The sequence below is a fragment of the Schistosoma haematobium genome, chromosome 4, assembly GCF_000699445.3.
Source record: "Schistosoma haematobium chromosome 4, whole genome shotgun sequence".
Lineage (NCBI taxonomy): Eukaryota > Metazoa > Platyhelminthes > Trematoda > Strigeidida > Schistosomatidae > Schistosoma > Schistosoma haematobium.
The window spans coordinates 35,318,768-35,345,478 of record NC_067199.1 but is presented as its reverse complement, the minus strand read 5'-3'; the positions used below and the strand labels follow the sequence as shown (position 1 = coordinate 35,345,478).

Sequence of the window (26,711 nt, the reverse complement as noted above, 5' to 3'; positions counted from 1 at the left end):
ATTGTAACAAAACATATGTGAATGATCAAGTTACAAATCAAAACACCCGAACCCATTATTGAAGTACTAGTAACTGATAATTAAAAATTGGTTTTAGTTATTATGAAATGAATCATAAAAGGTTATTAAATTATATTATAGTGAAATATATCTCTTTAATTAAACATGTGACTAGAAAAAGTAATAAGTTTTTTAGAATCATCAGGGTTAAGTAAAGAATAATTAATGTTTGAACAATGAAACGAGTAGATTATAATGTAATGTGAATTCACGTTTTTTTCTCCTTCTACTTAGAAAAGAAATGAGATGTACTTAGTATATTATCAAAATAATGCACAAGTATGCATAGTTCTGTTTTTAGAGTGAGCTCTTTTTTTTATTATATTAAGATTAAACTGAACAACGATAGATACTTTGAACAAATTCTTAAGTATAAATGAAATAGACAGTTATGTAAATTATGTTTAATTTGCATCATTTACATGAAAATCTATTTATGTTATTTATTCTCTCGTATCCACAGTTAATGACAGCCTGAGTGACCCAATAATAATATCGCTAACTGTAGTAATGGCAAAGAGATTTTGAACTCTGTATAATAGTAGAAGGTTCTTTTATAATACAAACATATCTCTCTCTTAAAAGTATTAATAAACGATAGGCATGAAGGCGTGTTTCATTTAATTATAAATGTCAGGCATCATACATATTGTTGGATTGTTCAGTAAATACAAGAACTGAGCTGCTCATAGTTTCACTAAGCATTAACATAAACTTTTGGGCTATTAATGAAATGTTGAAGAATCTCCATGATAATAATATAGTGGCATAAAACTCCATTTTCAAGTAAATCAAGAGTTAAAATGAAGGATGTAAGGATTGTCAGTCAAATCAAGACAACTATTGACTTATTATTTAAACGAAAATACAACAGGTATGGTCTATGTTTCTTTGAAATTAACAGTTCTAATTATGATGAGTTCTACACTCACTATTCGACTAAAGAATTTGGGGCTGAAAATATCATCTGCACAAAATAAACCTCAACGAACTAACTGAAAATTATTTATTTCTAAAAGACTTTTAGGTTTAAATTCAACAATAGTATCAAGAATAAGCTAAAAGGATTGACACAGATGGGAAATATTCTGAAATGGATAAGATTGATTTACAGCAAATATTGATGTAATCAAACTTCGCCTGGAGTCCTTCCGGGGGCTACTGCCGGTCCCAAGCCCGGATAAAGGAGGGGGTTAAGCATGGGGTTAGCGACCCCATCCCGTAGAAAACTAACTCGCTAAAAAACGCTAACCAGAAGAAATTATTCAAACCTTTTAAACTCTGCCCTGGGAGTCAGAAGGTCTTCATTTAGAAGAGTTATGACGCCTCATTAAGTAATTGATGTAATCGATCCTCACTGACATTAATCCACATATTTGTCAAACAGGTTTCAAACACATTAAAATGCTTCGAAATAATGTCATATATAATTTTATTTAATACATGAAATTACATTAAATATATTTCTACAATATTTTTATGGAATGTAAAAAACGAATGTATTATGTAACATTTATAGTATTCATAGACATTTCACATTCCTAAATGATAAATGTCACAAATGAATCATGATCCAATCGATATGTAATCGATGAAAAAAGTTTTCAGAAATTAAAATCTTGTGATCAACTTATTGCGTTGAAGGCACTCAATGAATTCCTGAAGTATAACTCAAAGATCACAGAGACGAAAACATCATTGCAACATGTAATCACATAATTTATGAGGATGATAAAACCCAATAAACTAAGCGAAGTTGGTTCAGCTTATTGTTTAAGGAAAATTAGAAATACTTCAATAATAAATAATTATGTTAAAGTGGTGAATTCTTAAAAAATTAACATAATTGACTTATCATAATAATGAACAATAATATAGATAAATATGTGAAAACAAGCATTCAAATAACATTTTTTTAATCTGTAGATGACTCACCTTTTATTTTATTTAAACATGTACACATTAGTACAAGGAAGGCTAGAATACTGTTCTCGTGCCCAAACCGAAGCAGGTGGTTTTCGTAGGGAGCCACATCCCGAGCCTTTGACCTAAAGGTCTAATCCACAAGACAGTGGAGCAATGTAAGGAGATGCAGTCCCATGGTAGCTGGTGACTAGTAATTGGTTCACACGCCATTTGTTCCTTCACCATACTGGAGCCCATGTACACCATCGGTTGGGAATCAGGGTTTTCCAACTTCCCTAGGTGGGTCTCCTATATCCACCAACCCGATTAAAGTGCCGAACATTCACTTTTCGTAAACAACACCGCCGCCGTGAGAAGGCAGTCTATAGGACTTCCCTGGCAGTGATTATATGCACGTGGCGATGTGAGAGCATTTGGTGAGGGAGAGCTGACTCTCACCACTCTCGACCGTACGAGGGCATTTGGGGGGCTCACCTTACTGTGTAGAAATTAGTTAGTAGAAACAGGTCACAAAATCGAAACCCGTGAAAAAGAAAATAAATATCACAGTAATCTAAATAATACATGAAAAACATTTATGAACGATTAAGAACTATCCAAATCTAACTAATATGATCTTTTTGTGCAATGTGTTTAGAGGGTGGTTATTAAATTTTGAATCAACCTGGGAAATTGAATTGATATGTGTTTGTCTGTTGTAGCGCTTAAACTTAATTCTAATGAGGAAGTAGTTTTTTTCAGGTGTAGTGTTCAGGAATAGTGTCACAAAGTTGTGCATGTTAGTAAAGATGACAGTGACATCTCAAAGTCCTTCAAAATAACCAACGGATAGAAAAGATTCAAGCAATTACACATTACCACAGAATTAAAAATGATTTATTCATTCAGTAGGATATTGTTGTCCGTCGTGTACTTCCTTGGTGACTTCATGTTCCAAAGTATAGTTGCTTTACATGTTATGTCTAGTTCTCAATTATAAATTCTTTCTCTTTACCCTTACGTCTTCTTTAAGTTTCACTCATTTTATTCTTTCAATCACTTCACTTTTGTAGCAGACACTGTGTAAATTTTGATAACAGTTTTTTAGTAACTTGTCATCACATGTTGCTCCTGATATATTTACATTATTTAACATGTGAATATACTACACAACTCTACAACATTTACTACTCTTTCTTATAATCATCGTTGCTAAGAACTTTCCTGGTATTATAATATTGAGTATGCTTGCATTTTATTCTTAAAATAAACTATCCCACTATTGTTAGGTAATAGGCAGCTGAAGTGAATCAACAAGTTGGATTAATTCACATTATTCTGCTATGATCGTTTTTCACCACTTTTTTCGAAATTATGTACAGATTTCCTCGAAATTTGATGAGATTTGCTTCCGCACATGTATTTGTGTCGTGTATAATGTATCATATCTATATTAGTAACAAATATCCAGCTATTCAACACTGTTTGAAATATTGTATTTGAAATAGTCAAAACAACACCTAGTGCCATATGTTCAAAAAGACTTATGATATATTCGTCGATTAAAAACTGTACGCTAACAGTAACTTATGACACATTTTAATGAATAAAGTAATTGAATTTCATGTTAATTCCATGAGCCTAAGTTAAGTTGACTCTTGAGGAGTGTTGTTGATATATTTATGAAAAATCATGTTATTCTTATGTTCATTGCATAGAAACAATTGAGATATTCAACAAAACCAAAATCGACTTTGATAATTGAAACTGACGATCTAGAAAAATACATTAAACCTTTATGTATAAACAAGCCGTCGTTTAGTAAAATTGAACAACATTAATTTCCTTTATGTTGGTGGTAGACAACTTTTTTTAGAATATAATCTTGTGAAGTTTCCTATCTCCGAACTTAAATTTCTGTGAGTTACATTTATTTGAACTGACATCAACTGAAGGATAACTGAAAACCAGTAGACATTGGAAAGTTGCTTTGTCGCAACAATAGTAACTATTGGTGTCAGTTTTCTAAATATGATACTCAATTTCTCATACAACTCCATGAGAAACTGGTTCGCTTAACTTCCACGTATGTTTCATTAACTTCCATTTTCAGAGACAGACTAGTTTCACGCCTTAAGTAATATCATCAACGAAATTAATCAATGTTAATTGAATACTTTAAATGATCACTAACATAAAGTTTACAATGACCAGAAAGCGGACGTTAAATAGCAGTGATACAATTTCGCTGAATAAAATAATTTATTTATGCAAATGAATTAAAGATACACCAAATAATTAACTTCGTTCCAAATATAGTATAAAGTATTTGAAAATAGTAGGATCACAGAAAAGTTCAGGTAGACAATTCAATTTTCTACATGATGCAATGCATAGAAAGCTCCTTTCATTTCCAGAAGTGCTGCTGGTGGTCCTGACTCTATCTTACGTCCATCCTGTAACACAACTACCAGATCAGCATTGACGACTGTGGACAAGCGATGAGCAACAACTAATGATGTTCTCGACCCCATAGCAGCGTCAAGGGCTTCTTGAACTATCCGCTCACTCTCATTGTCCAAAGCTGAAGTAGCTTCGTCCAACACAAGTAAAACAGGTTTACGAACTAAAGCTCGTGCAATGGCTATCCTCTGTTTCTGTCCTCCAGATAACTTTGATCCACGTTGTCCAACTTTGGTTTCATATTGCTTAAAAACAGTGAAAATTATAAACAGTTATTTAATATATTTGAAAATATTCTTAACAATTCGAATAACATGAAAGCTGACAATACAATGAAAATATAAACCTGAAGCGTAATTTTTAGTGAGTTTAACAAACCGAATATTTTCACTCACTTCTGGAAGTGTTGTAATGAAATCATGGATGTTAGCTGCACGTGCTGCCTCAATAATCTCTTCCATCGTCACTTCTCGACTATTGTCTCCATACGCAATATTCTCTCTTATCGTGAGATCGAATAAAGTGGGTTCTTGTGAAACAAGACCAATCTGTTTTCTAACCCAACTAGGTGCAATATCCCTAATATTTATATCATCGAAAAACACACCACTATCGGGACCGTGATATGATGGATCGTAGAATCTCAATACTAACTGAAGTAGTGTTGATTTCCCACACCCAGAAGGTCCAACTAACGCGACTGTTTGACCGGGCACAACTGTATGAGTGAAGTTCTGTGAACGAAAGCGAAACCATTCTAGATAATATTTTTTCATATAAATGGGGTGATAGATTTTTTATTTGATAAATAAAAGGCCGTATAAAACAAATTAACCCTACTATGTCGCATTAAATGTTGAATTGCAGTATAACAATGAAACGCGATTTCATATCAAATTAGCATCATGCATAATGTCTCCATTTAGGAGAGTTGTATTTTTAACTGTTCTGAATTACTTGGACTTTGCGCTATTATTTCACTGAATTTATTTGTCTTCTAAATTATTATTTACTGATTGGAATAAATTGTTTCAAGACTGTGCCTGCAAATGTATAATTTCATGAAAATGTCCTCTTTTCATACAGAATTCTATCATCATTTTAAATAAACATCATACTTTGCATAATTGTAGATTTGTGGGTATATTTAAATGTTCGCAAGTTTTTAAAGATTACACCATTATTTCACTTAATTTACCTGATCCTTTTTTCAAATTACGCTGTATTTTTATAAATCTAAAGGTTTCAAGACTGTGTTTGTGCACTTTTACTGTCGTAAAAACGCAAACTGTCGATGCAGAACTCTATGACTGACTCAAATAAACAACTAACTTCTGTATAATTTCAAATTCTCCTTTTTAACAAATCACTGTTTGTGAGTATACATTCTGTTACTCTGGTGAATTAAGTGAGACTTACACAGAGTATAATGAGATCAGAGTGAAAAATTTTCATTCTTCAAAATTTTATTTTATCAGTTTACCTTCAAAATCCGGCCCTCAGATCGACAAGAGTATTTAAAATAAACGCGATTGAAAGAAATTTTCCCTCTGAATGATTCTGATGGTACAATTCCCACGTTAGCTGGAATGAGGGATTGTCTGTCTAAAAGTGCTAGAATGCTTTTAGCTGCAGGCTTTGATTCCCTTGCATCCATAACTAACGTAGCAGAACGACCAAGTGACTGTGCACTCATGCTGATGGTTGCAAAAACTCTATTAAAATTCGAAATATTTAAAAAGTGAAAATTGCCAAGGCTTGCCATGCTTTCTTATTAGAAGTGAAAAAATACCATTGTGCAAAATCAACATTAATCTTCACAACAAAATAGTCATTTTGCATAAAATCTGTCCTGAAAAGAGTGAAATACTCAGAACTGCTATTTATTACATACAGTAGTATCATGTGAGTTGATTAATTAATCAATTACAGCCAATATCATATTTTTTAATCCTTACACCGAAAAAATTCTATCTATTGAGTTACGACGTTGCTAATAAAATAACTAAATCAGTATCTCAGTACCTTGTATTTGATGGAAATTGTTAGGAAACCCAGATGTTAAATTTTGATAACGAAGTTATCAAAGCACAGTAATAGGATAATGGTTACTTCAGAAATGTTAAATAATGTATACATCGGATTTCGTTACGAGGAAAATTGCTTTTCAGAATATCACCAGTGACATCCATGACTGTAGTACTCGATGCATTAAGCTTGAATACATCATGGGACCTCATTTCCTTTAATACTTCAGGTACGAAAAGCTAAAAAAGTGTTAACTAAGATGAAACCACTGTTTATGGTTGTATTCTAATTGCCTAGAAACATCTAATATTAAATCTTAATGTATATAAGGGCATTTTTACAGTACACCTCATATACCATCAATGTGAAGTTTTACATTGCATTCTTATTTGCAAATGATCCAACTGGGAATAAAAAAATTGATGGAAAGTCCGAATCACCTTTCGATCTATCAAATGGTCAAAGTTCTTTACATTTGAAATCTAACATCCTGAAGTAACAACCACTCAGCATTTATAAACCGACGTTTATGAAATTTGATCATTATACCGACAGAAGTGAGAAGTCATATTAATGAGTCAACAGTTTTGGCCTTTCAAAGTACTAAAACAGTGTCTTCTGTAGTGCTTTTTCCTAACGGTGTATTGATTATTTTACTAATATAATAAAGAAATGAGGATTGATGTACTGTTCTGAAGCATTCCCTTATAAATTAAGCTTCTATGTAAATCATGTTTCACTCATACTACAGTCCGATAGAAAAAATATCATTTAGTCCACTTCCTGTTGCAAGTTGAAATTCACAGTTCTAGTAAAACTGATTAAATTTATGAACCAACAACAGTTTCGTATTTCTAATTATTACTTGCTAAAAATGAGTAAGGAAACTAAAAGCGAGTAGGAAGCTTTCATCGGCTAATCCTATCAAGAATACATCTACGCACACATTCATTAACATAGATGCGATAGAATATGATATTTCTTTAGAGAGTAAAGCCAAATCTTGTCCAGTAGCATAGTGGAAAAATTGTCCACTTGTCTTTATATGCTGTTATACCAGCTATAATGTACTGGGAATATTACGTATCAATCAATCCATAGATAATTAATATCTCGTTACAGTAAGAAATTTACCTGAATACTGCGACTACTGTTATAACATTTGTTGAAACCAAATATGCACCTAGAGCGAATGCTGCTGCAAACGAAAACATTGGCACACCCTCAGCGAGTGCATAAACCAAAGAGTAAAAAAGAATTTTTTTGGTTCTTTTTCTAGCAGATTTATGAAAAAGAAATTAAATTTCGATTTACAAAAAGATAAAAGTTTTAACATTTTGTCATTTATATTCTTGAATAGTTATAAATAGTTTTAGAAGTCAATCACATAAATATTGTAACACCCGGTTAATTACAGAAAAAGAGGTTTCGTAAAAGGTGTAAAATTAAATTTTATTATTATTAATGGCTTTATTCAATATTATATTTTTGGTACAATGTAGAATTTTCAGTTCAAAGTATTTCAACAAGTCTCTTTTACAAAAGAAAAAACCAACTGATAACTGAATATATATATATATATATATATATATATATATATATATATAACTACCCAGAATACAAGTTATTAACTAGGGCAATAACAATCTGTTCGTCACATAATATACTTGCTAGATAAGGAATTGTGGAGCTTTTGTACATTTGCTTACGTGCATAAATTCTAATGTATTGACGTGTCGTTCTTTCAGAAGATATACAAGAAGAGAGATATGTTAAATAGAGCAAGAACAAAGATTGGTGCAGAATAATATGAATTCATTTTATTTCGTTAGGTTCTCATCAGTTGCTTACAACCCAAATTATTTGAAATTCAAAATTATTACAGATATTGACATATTTATACATAAGGGGGTGATTAAGGATAAATGAATGTATCATAGTGTAGCGAAGATTTCGATAGAGTTAATGAGGTCATAAAATTTTGTCTTGAATAAATAGTTTCAGAGGGAAAGTTCCGGAACATTGAAATAGTGATTACAACTCATGAAAATAGATTAATGGAAATAAAGAAAATATGAATTGAAATCAATCAGTTATGTATGATGTAATCTAAAAGAGTTGGAGTAATGACGCAATAAATAAATAAATAGAAATAAATGAATAAAAAGGGGGTTATTGTTACCAGGGTAAAGAAAGATTTATCACTGTCTCTTTTTGTATACATAGGTCTGGTTTTAGACGTTTGATTGCTAATGCTTCGGCAAATTTCAAGAGGTTGGAGTTTGATTGTTTGTTAATCACCTTGAAGCACTTAAGTATATCAACTTCATGTCCTGTGTCAAGATGTCTTGTGATGGCACTGCTGGATGCTTTTAATCCATTTGATGTTAAACTTTTCGGAATATGTTCTTTGAATCGGACGTAGGCTCTCCTTTCTGTTCTACCAATGTAACTGCTTTGGCAGATACATGTGAATTTGTATACACAGTTGATGGTAACATGAAAGGGATACCTGTCGACCTTTGATTGTGTCAAAGAACATGTGGTTTTGGACAGGACAATCAATTTTGCTGCAGGGAAAGTTCTTGAATGAAGTGGATGATCAGCATCTTGTAAGATAATATCTGCTAAGAGTTTGAAAAATTTTAGACGTCTGCCAACAACAATATTAATAATGACCCTGAAGATTCACCACATACCCTTTCAAATACTTTCAAAACTTTCCACAATACAGCAAAGTCTTTTCGAAAAAGCACGGGAAATAATGAAAAAGAATAGTAAAGAATTATAGGTAATATTCAAGAATTAGCTAATCTTAAAAGTAAAGGTTGAGTAATCTCAAAAGCATTCACCCTCTGTATGTAGTAAGTCAGATGGGAAACTTTCTTCGATAACAACAAATTATGGGAATACAAAGAGAGATCAGAAGAAGACCTTACAACGAGAAAAGTGATCTTTGACTCTGTGTTTATCAAACAATTTCAAAAAGTACAAGCTTTATGGAATTCCAACAGGGTGTTTAAGTGCTATTCGTTTCTCAGGTTAAAGTTGACAGTATGAAATTTACAAGGATTAATTGGGAGACCATTAGCAACAGATCATCGTTCAATAAGAGACAAGAATTCATTCATTTCAAGGTGGTATGAAAAGGTAGAAATCAGCATACATACAGTGAGATCGTTCACACATTTCACAAAAGTGTTTTCTGTGGAAGGTAGCAGATCATGAAGAGAAAAGAGAAAAGAAGACGGGAATAAACAGTTCCTTGTGGCACACTTTCATGAGTCAGTAGAGACTTTGAAGGCTTTCTTTCAAACACACTGATGTCTGAAAATGTCCCAAGTCACTTAACTCGTCTGAATGTTTGGGACCTGGAGAAATCCTAAACTTCGTTTTTGAGAAAAAACTGACATACTGTGTTATCCATTCACATCTTCAACAAATCCTTATCCTTTTGTTTAATAAATGTCAGACTTGAAATCAAGTATGATACTTCTAAAATCCTAGTTCCATGATGACAACAGCGGACTTTGAAAGATAACAACCGACATACTACTACTTTATGTGTTCGACACTATTTATGAATTCTAAATAAACTCAAACGATAACTTTTATATTTCATGGAAATACAAACTTAACTTCAATGTCTAGCGTCCATGTCATCAAACTCATAAATAAAAGTATCGTTACTGTCTAAATGTATCTTTGTGATGTTTATCATTTGACTGAAAATAATTGATCTCACTATACTCTTCTAATGTTCATAACACTGACTAAAATATATTTATCCTGATATCTCAGCTTTCGTAATAAGTCAATGTTTTAATTATCCAGATGCCCGTGTCAGTATTTTGGATAAATAACCGGAATCGTCTGATGCAAATTCACCAGTATGTAGAATTCTGAGTAGAAACATTAATGACTCGTAAAAAAGAAATAGAGATTTTATTTAAATATCTAAAACTAGTCAGTAGTTTAAAGTTTCGGTCTCATTATGCTCAATCACCGTTATAATTTAGTTGAGTAGTAGATCAAACCAACAAATCTCTACGTGATAGTAACAAGGTTGATTTCGTAGGTATATTACATTCGTTCACATTAATCAGTCGTAGACGTTTAGTCAATCTGTACAGTATCCTAACTGGACAAATTTAAAAAAAAACATTTAAGTACTTGAGCTACAAACTTTAAAAAAATACGAAACATTTTCCTACCAAAATTATTGTTTAAATGTATGAAATTGATTAATATCTAAGGAAACTCAGAACGATTAGAAAGTATAATATCACTGATAATTCAAAGTTCAATCTCAAATAAAAGACTGAATTATTTACCAATGTCAGTGGTGTTTACTGTAACTACAAAGAATAGATAGTTCATCTAACATGTGGCAGTCATTACTCGCAAATTATTTTGATGTATAAGAATAGCTACATAGCAATATTATTTGATAAATATGAGTGATCATAATCCTTAAACATGATGAATCATCAGCTCAAAATAATTACTTTACATATTGAACTACATAAATGCATAACTTCTATGTACAGTCAAAATTTCAAGTAACCAGCAATTTGTTTCTATCATATTATTTGAACTTATTAATAACAGTCTGTAAAACATTGTCCTAACTGTTGCTAACTTAATAATAATTTGATAAATGATAGAAAAGCATTCCACATGCCGACTTTACATTCCATTGTAAATTTAATTGAGATATGTGAACTATCGAAGAGAAACAAAAAAGTAAACCACTAGTAGTCAGTCTTCAAAAACAATGTCGTTGCTATCAACATTTATGAACTAAGGTGTTACTTTATTACTTGACCTATTAAACTTGGAACTTGTTTTTTACTTGTCCCATTTTGCATTTCAGAACCCCATCAGTAATATAGCTTTAGGGTTATTTTTGCTAAACTGAAATATATAAAGTATTTTACTAGAATTTAGTATACAACTACTATAACTGTATGAAACTAATGAGAGCTTAACTGAATAAAATAAATAACTTTTACCAAATGATGTTTTGTTGCTCTACATTTCATTAAGTTTACAATCTGAATTCTAAGTCTGTAGTTGGGTATGTATCCAATTTTCAGTTTCTTAGTCATAAGTTATCAACGAATTTTCAAGTTAATTTGCAACAGTTTTAAGTATTAGTTTGTGGGGATTGTCGAGTTTCAGTAACTCATGCGTTTTATTTATTTATTGAAGGCAGAATCTTCTTAGAGTTTGGCTGATGAATTGAAGTTAAGACACAAATCGAAAGATAAATTGTTTGTTCGATTTTAGTATTGTCTACAATGAATATAAAGTATACACAATTCATCTAACCCATGAAAACCGTTACTTGTAACGTACGTTGATGCATAAGGATACCTATTCAAAATTATCATTAATCTGATAACTATGAATGATTGGAATTCTGAAACATTATGAATTGTCATCTCAACATAATTACTTTACATAATGAGTTGCATAAATGTCTTCTAGTTAACAAGTAAGATTTCATAAAAACTGATATACAACCAAGCCTGCTTGAATATCTGGGCTACCTGTTCCTCCGATCTAGATATTTCATCAAGTTATCTGTTTTGTTGTTTGTTTTAGCACATCATTATGTCTATTGTGCGCACAATTTATTCAGGCGCGTTTATGAAAAGTTTACAACCTTTCGCTATACGTGATACAAAAATGTACAATCAGCGACATCATGGTGGCTGGCAATATGCATTGAAACGAATGAACATTAATCAAATGTGGATTACCGAACTCCTAACATCTAACCGGTCATCATTCAAAATTTATCGTCACAATAGATCAAGGTATAAGAAAAGGAAACTTGTTGAAATACTTTATGCTGAGAATTCTATGTTGTACCAAAAATACAATGTTGAATAAAGCTTCTAATAATAATAATAATAATAAATCAGTTATGTTTAATCATGCTAGTCATCGGTGTACAGTCAATTGACAAAAATTGTGAATTTTAAATGATCAATTATTTGTTTTATTATACTGGAAAATGTAGACAATAAGCATTAGCAATGACTCAATTAAATAACAAACATGGAAATGGTTTTTTTCAAATGATTTATTTCATATATACAATAGGAAAGCGTGTTTGAAACTTCTTTGCCACTATGATCATAGTTATGTTGAAAGAATTTCATATACTTTGTTGTTTAAAATCCTACCGATCATCTTCAGTTTAATCATTGCATTAATTTTGTCTCACTTGTATAATCTGAATTTGTAGTCACTTCTAATTAATGAAATTCACAATACACATTGATAGAACTAGATTTCACACAATACCATTTATCTATTATTATTTTATTTTGGAATCCCATATATTTCTATGAACGTAAACCGTTTTAAGTTGATGAGAAGATATGAAAATAGTTTGAAATTTATAACTTACAAATCATATTGCACTTGATCTACTCAAAGCTTTCAAAGGAACTAAAGATGTTTAAGTTGACTTGTTAAATGTACATCATATACAGTGAAACGAAATCTGAACATTTTTTTCGCTGTATTTCATGCAATAACGATATTCCTACTAAAATTAATTTGAATCGGACCTATTAATCAAATAAACAGTTAGTGATTTTTCTGTCTGAGACATAGTTTCGTCTATGAGCTTTTTGATATTATTATTTGAATGACTGCCAAATTAGATGGAATTCAACCTAACATCTATAGTTTAAAGCAGAGTACTTTAATCAGTAAGACACTGTCCCCGATTTCTAAACAACGTTTAGTCTTCAAAGAAGATTAAGACATGTGCACAATATTTCGGACGTTAATTTTAATGATCTTTTAAGCTTAACTTTATTTATCCAAGTTGAAAAATAACTACTGACAACTTCAAGTTTTAATACTGTTTAATTGATAAAGTAATCAAAATAGTTTAGTTATATTGATATCAAATAGTTAACACCCTATACCTCTCAAATTTGCAATAACTTAAAACATACGAAATCATTAGATGGATAACTCTTAAAACACCATTTAAATTGTGTGATTCGATATATTAATGGAATAATACGAATATGTTGGAAAAGAAATTACTATTAATCTCAAACATATTTTATAGCGTTAATTAATCTGGAAAAAAAATTACTGAATTGATTTTTCGAAATCTGAGAATACACAATACTCTTCCTCTACTTCATGTAAAATATGATTCTTTTTGTAGGTCTATATTATACTTACCGTTTAATATTGATAAATTCACTAACTATCAAATGTATGTTTAAATAATTACACACACAAAAAAAACTGATATTGTCATAACATTCAACTTGTAGTCAGCGCTAGTCGGTTAAAAACTGTTTGTTTTTTTCTTCTTCTTCAAATTCAAATTCGATTGTAAACTAGATAATCTTTCGATGTTATCAGAATGAGTTTTGTGGAGATTTTAAGAAATTTCACAGGTTGAAATCATGAGTCAGTTGAAGCTAGACCACCATTGAAAACCTGGAAGCACTGGACGGCCGTTTCGTCCTAGTATGGGACTCCTCAGTGCTTCCAGGTTTTCAATGGTGGTCTAGCTTCAACTGACTCATGATTTCAACCTGTGAAATTTCCTAAAATCTCCACAAAACTCATTCTGATAATATTCAACTGCTCACTAGTGACTGACTTCAGGAGTTCTAGTGAGAAGCCGTTACCAGTGGAGGTCAACTAGGTCTGTTGTGAGATATCAGCTTACTGAAGACAATGGTGTTCGGTGGCGCAACTTCGTGGATTGGTTGAAGTTAGACACTTGAAAAAATAAAGTAAATTGTTTTTACTATTGTACTGGATATGTATAATGCTGTGTATTCACTAATGAATAAGTAACAATAACATGATATCATGTTGTACAACTAGAAAAGTGTTTTGAACACTTTTTTTTGCAAAACAATTGTAAAATTGGTAATTATTATTTAAAACCTCATTTTTATATATTTGCATTTCACTCAGATTGTTTGTATTTTGAATAGAAAGTATTGCTTTTATAAACAAAACATTTAAAGACGAAACAAATTATTTTTTAGACTCACTTTTGATTTTCAGAAGCATAAGATTTAAAACGTTTGAAAAAGTATTCCTCTAAGGTATGTGTAGTTACAGTACGATTTGAGCCGATTGCTTCTTGAGCTACTCGCATTGATTCAGTGTCATTTCTACTCTTGCCTTTTCCTGACATTGAACGCATCTAAATGTCGGACAAGAAGTAATAAAAAAACTCTCTCTAAACACTCAAAATATCGTTATTTCATATATTTGAAAGGGTTGCATTTTTTGCGACCAAATCAACAGCAAATAAATAAACTATTTCTTAGTTTGAAGTAACGGGCTTATATTTCCTATCACAATTACTATGACTACTTTGTTATTCGTTACGTTAATTTCATTTCTATATATAGGTGCGATAATGTTAACTTAACTGTGTCACTTTCAACACTGTGACTGACTGACTAAATAATTTATATAACTAAAACATTATCTAATCAAAGTCCTACAAAATCTTTGACCTTATTTTAATGCAACCATTTTAAGAATATGTATCTCAATAATGGTTAAAACGATTTAGTATTCAAAAATGAAAATCCAGTTTAAGAAATTACTGTGAAATATATTTTGTTACCTGTAAATATCCACCAATGACGATAATCGGATAAAATGCTAACACAACCAAAGTTAACTGCCAACTGTAAATGAATGCTATCACAAGTGACATAATTATCAGTGCTAAAGCTTCTATAATAAAACCCAGTTGTGCACCAGAAATCATTGACATTTTTGTTGCATCTGTAGCAAGTTTGGCTGTCAATGCACCTGCTTGATTTTCTGGTTCATCAAACCATGCAATTTCCTAAATTGTTTTAAATAATGAAATATTTGTAAAATGTTTTCATGTAAGTTTATTATTAAAAATAAAAATCACTATCAAGTTGTTTTCAACTTACTTGACGTAGAATAGCTTCAAAAACCATACAACGTATACGTTTGATTAGTTTTTCACCTGATTTCCCAAAAAGAAATCCCTAAAATAAAAATTAAATGATAAATTAATGAATTTGGGTATTGCTCATTTTCCATGGTAGAATATCAAAACAGTTTCCTAAAAATAAACGAGAAAATATTTAGTGATCTGAATTATTTATGATAGTTATTAATTATATAATATACCCTTATGGGCCAGGGTAATTTTACATTCGTTTTCAGGAGAACCAGACACCATCCAGACTTTCATATGACAACCCAAACAGTACAGCTCAATCCCGCTTCACAGAAAAACCAAACACTGTATAGGCTTTTACGCTACAATCTGAATAGTACAGCTCGATCCTGTGGTGCAACCACACAGGTACCAAGCACCCTGGTGGATCGATCATACCTATATAAATTATGTAATTGAAATATTATTATTTCATTTAACGTTAATATCTGACAATCCATTCAACATCCATTCATACATTATTTGAAATGACAAAGAAATTGCTAGAAAATAGTTCACCTTGAATATTCGATAAAAATTATTTTCATAAACTGGTAGCATTAAATTTTTTTTATAAATCATTATTCTATTGTGAATTATATAAACTTTTTTTAATCTCCATACTCAATAACGCTTAAAATTTATCTGATTTTTTTAGATAATAATGGTAAGTTTAGTGGTTTATATAAAGACGACTTAATCTTATTTTTTCTGGCTAGCTATCTACATAAAATACTTTGGATCCGTTGGTCAGACACTATGAGCAACAACCTACTGTGGGAGAGAACAAACCAGATCCCAGCGGAGGAAGAAATCAAGAAGAGGTGCTCGAAGTGGATAGGACACATATTGAGGAAAGCAAACAAATGCGTCACAAGACAAGGCCTCACATGAAGTCCTCGAGGTCAAAGGAAAAGAGGAAGACCAAAGAACACATTACGCCGAGAAGTGGAGACAGACATGAGAAGAATGAACAAAAATTGGATAGAACTAAAAAGGAAGGCCCAGGACAGTGGGTTGGAGAATGTTGGTCGGCGGCCTATGCTCCATTGTGAGTAACAAGTGTATCTAAGTAACTTAATCTTATAACTGTCATTCTTTTTTTTCATTATCATAATTTTATGATAAATTTGTTACTGAAATTATCTTTAAAAATTTATTAATAATTACAGTTGAACTCATGAGTCGATCTAGACTAGACCACTATTAAAAACGTAGAAGCACTTAGTCTTCGGTCTTAACATCTGGACCACCGAGCCGGCATCCGACGGTGTTAATATCTAAATTCAACCGATCCATGATAATAATTTGATAAAATCATCATGTACTGACTAGTGACTGGCTTCAAGACGTAACTCTTGGAGTTCAAGTGCGAAGCCGTTATTAGTAAAGTTCAGTCCGTATCGGGTAGAGACAGGTAACTACCTCAGACAATGGGTGAAAGGTTGCACAAGATCATCGATTGACTAAAGATAGATATTAACACCACTGGATGTCCACTCGGTGGTCTAGGAGCTAAGTTTCAACGAGCGAGACAGAAGGTCCTGGGTTCGAGTAAAGTATGTAGTATCGTGGTGAGAAGTTTCATACTAGGACGAAACGACTGTCCAGTGCTTTTACGTTTACAGTGATGGTCTAGCTTAGATCGACTCACGAATTTGACAATTACAATTACTACAATCTCCACAAACCCCTCATTCTGATAATAATTACAGTTGAATTCATTTATTTGAATGGCATAACTTCTAGTTTGTAGTATTATGTTTTTGACAGAAACTTTGACCTATTTGTTATCCTTCATAAGATTAAATTTTTGAATATTCTGTACCACAACGTCTACGAAACGATCTTCATCTATGTAGAGATATAAACATTACAACTTTTAAGAGTTAAATCATCTAATGTCAAACCCCATAAACAAGTTGGAAATTTACATGGTATTCATTTAATCAATTTATGATGATTTACCATTTTATAAAACATTTTTATCGAATTTGAATGAACAGATTATAGTTAAGATTTCATTAGCTATTACGTTACTACATAAAGTAACTTCCAATATATTATTAAAGAGTAATACATATTTGACTGAATAATTCAGCAGATACTTCTTGAAATAAGAGAACTATTGCCTAAAATTAATTCATTTTCGAATATTCTTTGATTTACTTAATGAATTTTATGTTAATTTAAAAGACGCCAAAACGATATGAAAATTTGTTAGAGAACTGGAATTATGAATAAAAATTCTAACTCAATGTAAGAAAAGAATAATTAAGTGAACAAGATTACAACTAGAAAACAGTCTCTTTTTTTCTAGTACCTGACAAAGAGAAGCAGTGAAACGCAAAACTCCAATTAACACCATCATTCCACTTATAAGACTAATTCGACTGGACATTAAGTCAGGATTTGATCTCAAAGTGAATATCTGAAAAAATTTTTAATTTTTTATGATTAAGATATTTTAAATAAAAATTAATTCTAAGAAGTATATTATAGATTTAAAACATGAGACCAATACGTTTATTCAGTTCATAATCTATATGACTTACTTTAAAGTTGCTAAGTATGTGTGATACACAACTCTGCCTTCATCATTATATCATGAATTTGTGCTTCAACTGCACTGACGGTTGACATTTTATCTTATATTACTCTAAAATTGATCAAATCACGTTGTATGTAAATAAATTTAAATAATCTGAACATCTTGAATTTTTCGATTACTCATTTCTCATCTTTGTTATAATAATTCAATTCACGATGGTAAAAAAAACATAAGTTTCTCAAAAAAAATGTTAGTTATTCCACACATTTTAAGTAATTCTTCGATCTCCGATGCTCAAATAATTTTATTGATTGGTATTCTTAAAAGAAGATTAAATCTTTGACTGACATAAGAATAAAGAACCATTGACTTTGTAAAGTAAGATTACGTGCTTTAATGCAAAAGATTTCGAGATCTCATATCTACATTATCAAGAAGACTCCATCAAAAATAACTATAGCCGCTTACAGTACTTATGTTAACATTCATTAAGATTGTAGTCTAACACATCATAATTATCGATATTAAACGTAACACTTTTTCAACTTCATCTCATTCCAGCCACAATTGCTCACCATAGTAGATGAAGAATGAAAACATTCAATATATAGTCCTGCCACTTTATTTGTGGTAGGGAGATGCTACCATCAATTAATCGGTCCTGCTAATCTAGAAGCACATGAATTTAGCAGTAAACATTCAATCGCTTCATCTAGTGATAGTAATTTACCAAGAACGTCAGAGTTCAAACGCTTATAATCTTAGATTTCGTCCATCGACCACCAGGTTTCATAATATAGAGAAGTATAGAGTGAACTCCTAGACTAAAGATGGTCAAATATCTTGGATTTTCAAATTCAGTTTTCATTATTAAATGAAGACTTAAGTGAATATGTACAAACTACAGCTACGTTAAAACTAATATCTATGGTTGGAGTTTTTCTGATGATTCACTGTTTTCACTTCACGACCGGCTTTTAATTATTTTTCTTTTAAAATAAAATGACCAAAAGAAATAAAAGGTAAAGATCTATAAGCTTGGTGGATAAAAGGACTAGTATAACCGTAAATTAATAAACTATTTACTAATACAAAGACCATTTATGCTATTCGATTCGAAAGTAAGTTTTTGAAATAATACAATGGAACCTGTGATAAGTAACATCTGTTATCTTAATCGAGCACACTGAAATATGGAGAGAAAATTATGGAATACTGTTCAAATTTTTCATTCCCTGTAAGTATGTGTAAATCAAACTTGAGTTTTTTTCATTACATATTAGTCTCTTGGCAATATAATTAGATGTAATATGATGGAATTTTAGAAACATAACCTGTTGTATGAACCCTATAGTTTTAGAGTAAAAGTATGAAGGGATAAGAAGTCTTAATCATTTTTGTAAACCGTTTCAACAACCTCCGTGTAGAGTAGATGTGAAATGTTTAATAATGGAATACTGAACGTGCGGTTCTTCATATTTGAGACCCGCTGTCTGGGTCTGTCGGAGTAAGCTCTGGAATGCAGGTACGCCCAACCAATGAGTCTTAAATAAGACGAGCTGGATTACACTACTAGCCACATTTCATCTATTTCACGTAAATATGTTTGGTAGAATGTATATCGAGGTAATCCACAAAAGGTCAGAAACAAACACCGTACATGAAGAGATCAGGAAGCACGGGAGTGAGAGTAGTTAATATGTTTAGTTTACTAAGCAAATTTGCGGTCGAATGAATCATCAAGTGTTTAACCAATTTCCATCTTAATGATAAGAGAAATAAATAAGTAGGCTATCACACGCATTCGATTAGGCGTATTTATATGTGCTTGAGGATATATTTGAAATATATATACGCAAGTTATTATGGCTGAAGATGACACTGTCTGTTTGCCGAACAGGTTAAGCCAAAGGCATAATTAATTTGGTTAATTTGACTAAAGTATATTACTGAGAAGCAAAAGTCTAGGCTTCACCAAAAATCCACCAGTTTGTGTATATGTAAACACAAATACATAGGAAGATGAAGTAGTGATTCGCATGTGAGGATAACTGATCATATACGAATGTTTGTATGAACGTATGAATTCCATTTGTCTTATGTGAACACAAGATAAATAAACATCTACCTCAGCAACGAAACATTTAGTTCAGACGGCTCATAGGGTTGATATCAAATCAATGTTGTGGGGTTTATTCTAAGGTTTACTGAAAACTTAGCCATATGAAGATTCAGAATCCTTTCATGTAATCAATTTGTTATGTAAATTTATCATTCTGCATTCTCCTTATTATCTTTATTTTTTTTTGTCTTCCAGTTTGTCTAGTTGACTTTTACTTTTTTATTTACAATAGTTATAATGAGTAAATGTGTGGTCAGACTATTCAAAATAAATCGGCTAAGATATAGTTCTGGATAAACGCCATCTTTTCATTGTATTATTTCGATTTTTCAAAGCAAATAACTGTACCAAACTGTATACTATGAACTTACGTCATACACTTCGGTGTATAGAAGTGCAAATGCTGGCTGAGCAGTTCCATTTACCAGACAACAGAAGCAACCTATGATAATTAACGGCAATTCAGGTTTGTTAAGTTGTAAAACTCTTAATGTAGGAGATTTCTTTACTTTTTTCAGCTGTGGAAACAAATAATAAAAGAGACAGTAAACTCGTCATTAATGATTGGCATATCAATATTTCACAAAATATTTAACCAGAATATATATAAACATTCACATCTAATTAGTCATTAGAAGTTTTATCCCATACACGACAACAAATGAAGGCGAAGACAGACAATGTAGCAGTAATGTCGGCTGCAGTAGGCAAAAAAGTGGAACAGGGCGAGCACCAAACCAATCACAGTTGTTGGAGAAGCTCTGGAAGAAGTGGAAAGTTTTACATACCAGGACAACATCATTGATAAATAAGGAGGATCTGATGCAGATGTAAAGGCACGAATTGGCAAAGTAAGGGAAGAATCCCTAAAATTGAAGAACATCATGAACTCAAAATAACTGTCAGCTAATATCAAAGCCATAACTTTCAATAGAAACGTTAAGAGAGCCCTATTGTACGGTGCTGAAACTTGAAGAACTACTTCAACCATCAAAGATGTACAGGCATTTATAATCAGCTGACTACGCAAGATACTCAATGTCCGTTGACCTCATAGCATCAGCAGCAACCTACTTTGGCAGAGAACAAATCATCTTCGAGCTGAAGAGAAAATTAGGAAAAGGCGATGCAGGTAAATAAGACATACATTACGGAAATCTTCAAACTGTACCACCAGTCAAGCCCGAACTTAGTATCCTGAAGACAAAAGGAAAAGAGGCAGACCAAAGTTCTGGCAATCGGAGACAAACATCAAAGGAATGAATAAAAGTTGGAAACAACTGGAAAGGAGAGCCCAGGACAGAGTTGGTTGAAGAATCCTGGTCGGTGGCCAATGCTCTTCACGAGGGGTGACAGTTGTAAGTAAGTAAGTACTCGCCAGAAAACCAATATTATACTGATTGATAAGCCGCTGAAAAATATGAAAGATAAATGTAGTTTATTTATGTTTCAGATACTCTGATTTCTTCTAAAAGTTGAATTATATGCTAACAAATGACAGTAGCATGTCAGAATGAAATTGTGTTAACTCTAGCAATCTTCGTGCTTTGGAAGGTTGATCATATACAAGATTGGGGATTCTTGCAAAATGTGTTGGAACCAGGTGTCCAGCCAGTTGTGGTCTAGTGGCGGCATGTATTTGCATCTATGAGAAATGACAGTTTAAAAGCGATTTGAACTGATGCATATCATTGAAGCATTTATGGACAATACTAACATACTAATCTAAAAAAAAGGCTATCGAAATGTCTAGCAACTGAATTTCGAACGTAATCAATAGGATTTAATCAGCTACAAGTATTGAAAGCACTACAGAAGCTATTATCTAATAACTCGCTGAACACCTATTCGTATTTCTTTTCATACCATTCTCGGTAATCTGAAGAAGATAAGAAGAATAGTAAGAAGTAGCTTGATGTGCAGATTCTTATTTCGTTCTTGCTATCGACTGAAATTCAACTACAATCACATTATTGCATACCAAAGAGCACAATATAAAAACTGAAGCTCTATTTAATTCTTCTGACAGGTAGTAACTTTCAACTGAAAATAATGCATCTGGTTTTGAACGCAAAATAAAGTGCTCTTTTTAATATTATATTAGCTGTAAGTTATGTTTGATTGTTAAGTGCTCCAAAATTGTCATCAACTGACAAACAAAGCATACTCTGAGTTTACGATTGATTTTTAAAATAAATAGGAAGCAAGACGAAAAATGGAATATCATCTAAGATGTGACTTTAAGAATCTGTAACCACATAAAACCTTTAGTATCTGTGGGATATTTCAACATGATATTTGTTCAACAAGGTCAATGAATCTTTCGAAAAATTACTGTAAGATATCACTAAATACCCCTTTAGCAACTGATTATTTCAACCAATGAATGAATTGGGTTAAATAATTATTTTGTAATGCTATGGTCATTTTGAATGCTGAACTGTAAGGACTTATCATTTTTTTGTCTTTACTGTTTTGTAGTCAGTTATAAAGAGACAACTGGTTGAAAGTTATTATTAATTTTATTACAAAAAACTTATCGTCAAGTTAATTTACACATTAAAATTTGTATTTAAAACGTTATGCCTGTCACTGTTCTGTTTGTGGATATAATTATTTGACTTGGGATCCCACAGTGAATGTGGGTAAAAAGAAGTAAAAACTATTGATAAGGTTTTATTTCAACCCGGAAACAAATCAAAATTATGTAAGAATAATTCATGATTTGTATAATTTATTAACAATCAGATTTGTTAAAATTAAGCTGAATAGTATTTAACATTAATTAATTAATTAATTACTATGTAAACACATATTTACAACTTCATACAGTGAAAAATATATAACCAAACATATATAATTAATTGACATAGTCATACAGTTACTTCTACTAAAAATGTAACTACATGACATAGAAGATTGGAAAAAAAAATCAGATTTGTATATTATTCACATTCTAAACTACTAAGTCACTACTTGTCATAACATAAATTAACATAAAAGAAATAATTTACTTTATATTGACCAACATATCCATATGCTCTTGATATACCTAAATAGTGCAAATCATTAATACTTGAGAATTGAATGGTGGTTATTTGTGATAAGATACGAAACAGATTAGGGGTATTTTGTAAGCATAACAAATTTTCAAGAGGCGATCTATGAAAGTTTTGAAAGATTTTACTCATCGGAATATATGTTCGAGATTCTAAACATACCTGAGCCCGTGTGATTTGTGATGCTGCAGTAATTGACATACTTCTACGGGGCAACGTTCCAGTACTTTCAGATATGTTCTAAATACATATAAATGTTATGACGTTTATAGTGATCTAAAAAGCATAACTCATAATGAAACTTCAATATACATTAATAATGTATTTAATTTTGGATATCTTAATTGATTCATCCTTGTCTAAATTTTTCTTGTTGATTTACCAGAATTTATTGACCAAATATGAAATTCATTCACTAGTTGGAACTTACAGCTGAGAGAACATGTTCACAATTCTTCAACTATTTACTTTGTTGGAGTGATTTTATTTGATTGAGATAGTTGAATAGTGTCAAAGCTTTTTTAGTGACCAAATACTGCTGAGGAACTATCACAAAATTGAAAACAATACAATGGTGACGAAATCCCTTAACATTCTCTTCATGATTAGCTGTACAGACAGCTGATATCTTGGCTAGGATTTAAATTAACATTGAAGAATTGAACTTTTTGAGGCAGTTGTCACAAATCGACAAATGGTTAGAGATTATTCCTTTGCGGACAAAAATAAAGTTCTGTTATCAACATCTTTAAGGTAAGTCATACTCACTAACATAATGAAATCTGGGTCGCATCCTTAGTGACTTAGCAGAAACCAATACTCAATACCTCAATTATTTGTCGCACAGATAGGTCAATAGGAAGACGGACAGTTTCTTAAAAAGATTTTGCTGTTTGTAGGTAGTTACAGTGCTTCCTACTGCTGTAAAGTTAACACACATTTCGAAACGTTTGACTTTTAGTGACAAACCATTTGAGGAAACATAGAAACTAATAATTAAAATATAGAATCAGTCAAGTAGTTCTGCCATATTTCTATTTTGATAGAAACGTAATACGTAACTATTCTCTTCCTGTTAAATCACAGGAAAATAAATCAGCTTACGTTTTTCACTGATAATGAAATAGAGTATTTAAGTCCGTGTTTCATGTGCTAAGATTACATGTGTGAACACACAAAGATTTATCTAAATAACTGTCTTAGAATCCTTCGTAGCTCAATAGGTATTTAAATCATTTTACGCAGTTAATTCCCCTGATAAACTTTGCAAAGCAAGAACGTCAAGCACTTCGGGATGCAGTGAATTCACTTCACTTTGTGAGCTCTCATTCTTCCACGTTCGCACTGATTTGTAAATAAATAAAATATTTTACAATGTAATTTTTTGTGTGGTAAAGTCATTTAATTCCGAAGTGAGTAACAATTATAAATGCCTTCCACATTCATATAAGTTCGATTTATTAGTTAAATGGATTAAACGAGAGATTATACAGTAGTCGAGTAAAAGAAACATGTGAGAATTATTATTTTTATGATGGACAGAATGATGAAAGTGATAGTCATTATCGAAGTAATAATGATAATAAACCTAATAATGAATGCAGTAGTTGAAGAGGGTATGAAAAGAAACGGATAACTGAAGAGATAAAACGACAAAGATTGTATTGAATAATGTCCGAATGATAAGACTTTATATGTAATGACTATAACTTTGGAATGAAAACATGATATTGTTATTGTGAATAAATAGAGGTGAGGTCAAACAAACAAAACACATCTCAAGTACTTTAATAATGAGGAAAAACAGTGAAGGGTAGGTTTTCAGCAAAACAATTACCATATCAGTCCCAGATAAACAACAAGTTCCTTTAGTACGTAGAAATTGGGGTCGAGATGATGAATGGAGGATGCTTCTGTTTATCATAGAGTCCTGATATTATTCTGTCTATTTATCACCCGGAAGGCGGGAACAGTAGGAATATGTAAAGTATTTATAATTACTTTTACACTAGTGAACTAAATGATTTCACACATCGTACACACCTAATTACATTGCAAAATATTTTATTTATTTATACAAAACAGTGCGTATGTGAAAAAAATTAGAGTACACGAAATGAAATGCATTTAAATAAAATCAATTCTAGCCATCTATTAGTCAAATTAAACAATAAGTAGGAGAATGCGCTAGACTAAAGGAAAGTTTTAAGTTTGCGCAAGCCATTTCCACTACAACAGAATTGACATTACAAAGGTTTAAACATTATAAATCTGCTCACTTCTTGATCATCTCCAATTGTCCACACACCGTCCAACTTCTTCGAAGTCTGTGTCTCATTGTCTAAATTTCCAACCAATTCTTCATCAGATAACTCAGCATCTTCATTTGCACTTTTCTCACTTATTCCCTAAATGACAGTGAAAAAGGTCTTATTAACACAACATGAATGCTTCAACCAGAACAGTGTAAGTGAAATGTAAGCTGCAACACCATTGATAAAATTAATTCAAGACCTGAAAAGCACTCTGTAAACTTAATTAGTAAGTGAAGTTCAGGAATCCAATCCATTGTAGAAAGCTACAGTTATGGTTCATTATTGCCTAAATGTTTTTATGATCTGTAAATTACCATAAGGCTACCAGAAGAAACATTGGTGTAAATGAACATAATTTGCTCTCTAATTTTGTTGACTAAAAGGTCTGTGATATCATTTTGACAGCTAATGAAAATTTTATATATAAACATATTGGTCTAATTTTAGACCAGAGGTATTGGGTTTGAGTCGTGAGTGCGGGATCATGGATGTTCACTGTTGAGGAGTCCTTAACTAGGACGAGATGGCGCTCCAGTGCTTCCAGGTTTTCAGTGGTGGTCCAGTTTAGATCAGATCAAGAATTCAACTATTAAAATTCCCAAAATGTCTTTTGTAAAGAAATCAACCAGTTAAAAATATGTGAAGCAACAACAACTCATCACTCATTTTCTTGAGAATACATTTCAGACAATAACTTATAAGTTTATAATGGAATATAAAACAGTCATTTAGGAGGCTGCATAATAAACCGATATTAAAAATATCAAAAGTTTATGTAAATTAATATTCTAAAGGTCAAAATACCTGATTACTAAGCATTGCTGCATAAAGACCGTTTTGAGCCACAAGTTCTTCATGTGTTCCAGACTCTCGAACTACTCCCTTGTCAAGAACGATTATTAAATCTGCGTTACGAACTGTTGTAAGACGATGGGCAACAACCACAACTGTTCTCCCCTTACTCGCTTTGTCCAATGCCACTTGAACTACACGTTCTGATTTTGTGTCAAGAGCTGACGTCGCTTCGTCCAGTAGGAGTAACTTTGGTTTTCTAATCAAAGCTCGGGCAATCGCTATACGTTGCTTCTGACCACCTGACATTCCGCCACCTCGTTCACCAACAAAAGTGTCGTATGTCTGGATTCACAATATAATATAACATTTCGACTTTTAGTTAAATAGAAAACGTTGCTTATAACAAACAACTTTACTT

At 31.8% G+C, this 26,711-nt stretch overlaps 1 protein-coding gene across 2 annotated transcripts in view; it reads right to left on the bottom strand.

Moving 5' to 3' along the window:
- Positions 1-3,981: 3,981 nt before the first annotated feature.
- ABCB1_3 (Multidrug resistance protein 1) overlaps positions 3,982-26,711 on the bottom strand; it is a 32,053-nt gene continuing 9,323 nt past the window's right edge. For both annotated transcript variants that reach the window (XM_051216280.1, XM_051216279.1), the window contains exons 7-18: positions 26,303-26,635; positions 25,463-25,591; positions 23,346-23,423; positions 20,496-20,642; positions 17,775-17,882; positions 15,420-15,497; positions 15,098-15,325; positions 14,511-14,665; positions 7,591-7,731; positions 5,912-6,143; positions 4,824-5,162; positions 3,982-4,673 (exon numbers count right to left, since the gene is read on the bottom strand). In XM_051216280.1, the coding sequence (XP_051066856.1) occupies positions 4,335-4,673; positions 4,824-5,162; positions 5,912-6,143; positions 7,591-7,731; positions 14,511-14,665; positions 15,098-15,325; positions 15,420-15,497; positions 17,775-17,882; positions 20,496-20,642; positions 23,346-23,423; positions 25,463-25,591; positions 26,303-26,599 (2,271 nt within the window). In that variant the 5' untranslated portion in view covers positions 26,600-26,635 and the 3' untranslated portion in view covers positions 3,982-4,334. The remainder of the gene's footprint in view (positions 4,674-4,823; positions 5,163-5,911; positions 6,144-7,590; positions 7,732-14,510; positions 14,666-15,097; positions 15,326-15,419; positions 15,498-17,774; positions 17,883-20,495; positions 20,643-23,345; positions 23,424-25,462; positions 25,592-26,302; positions 26,636-26,711) is intronic.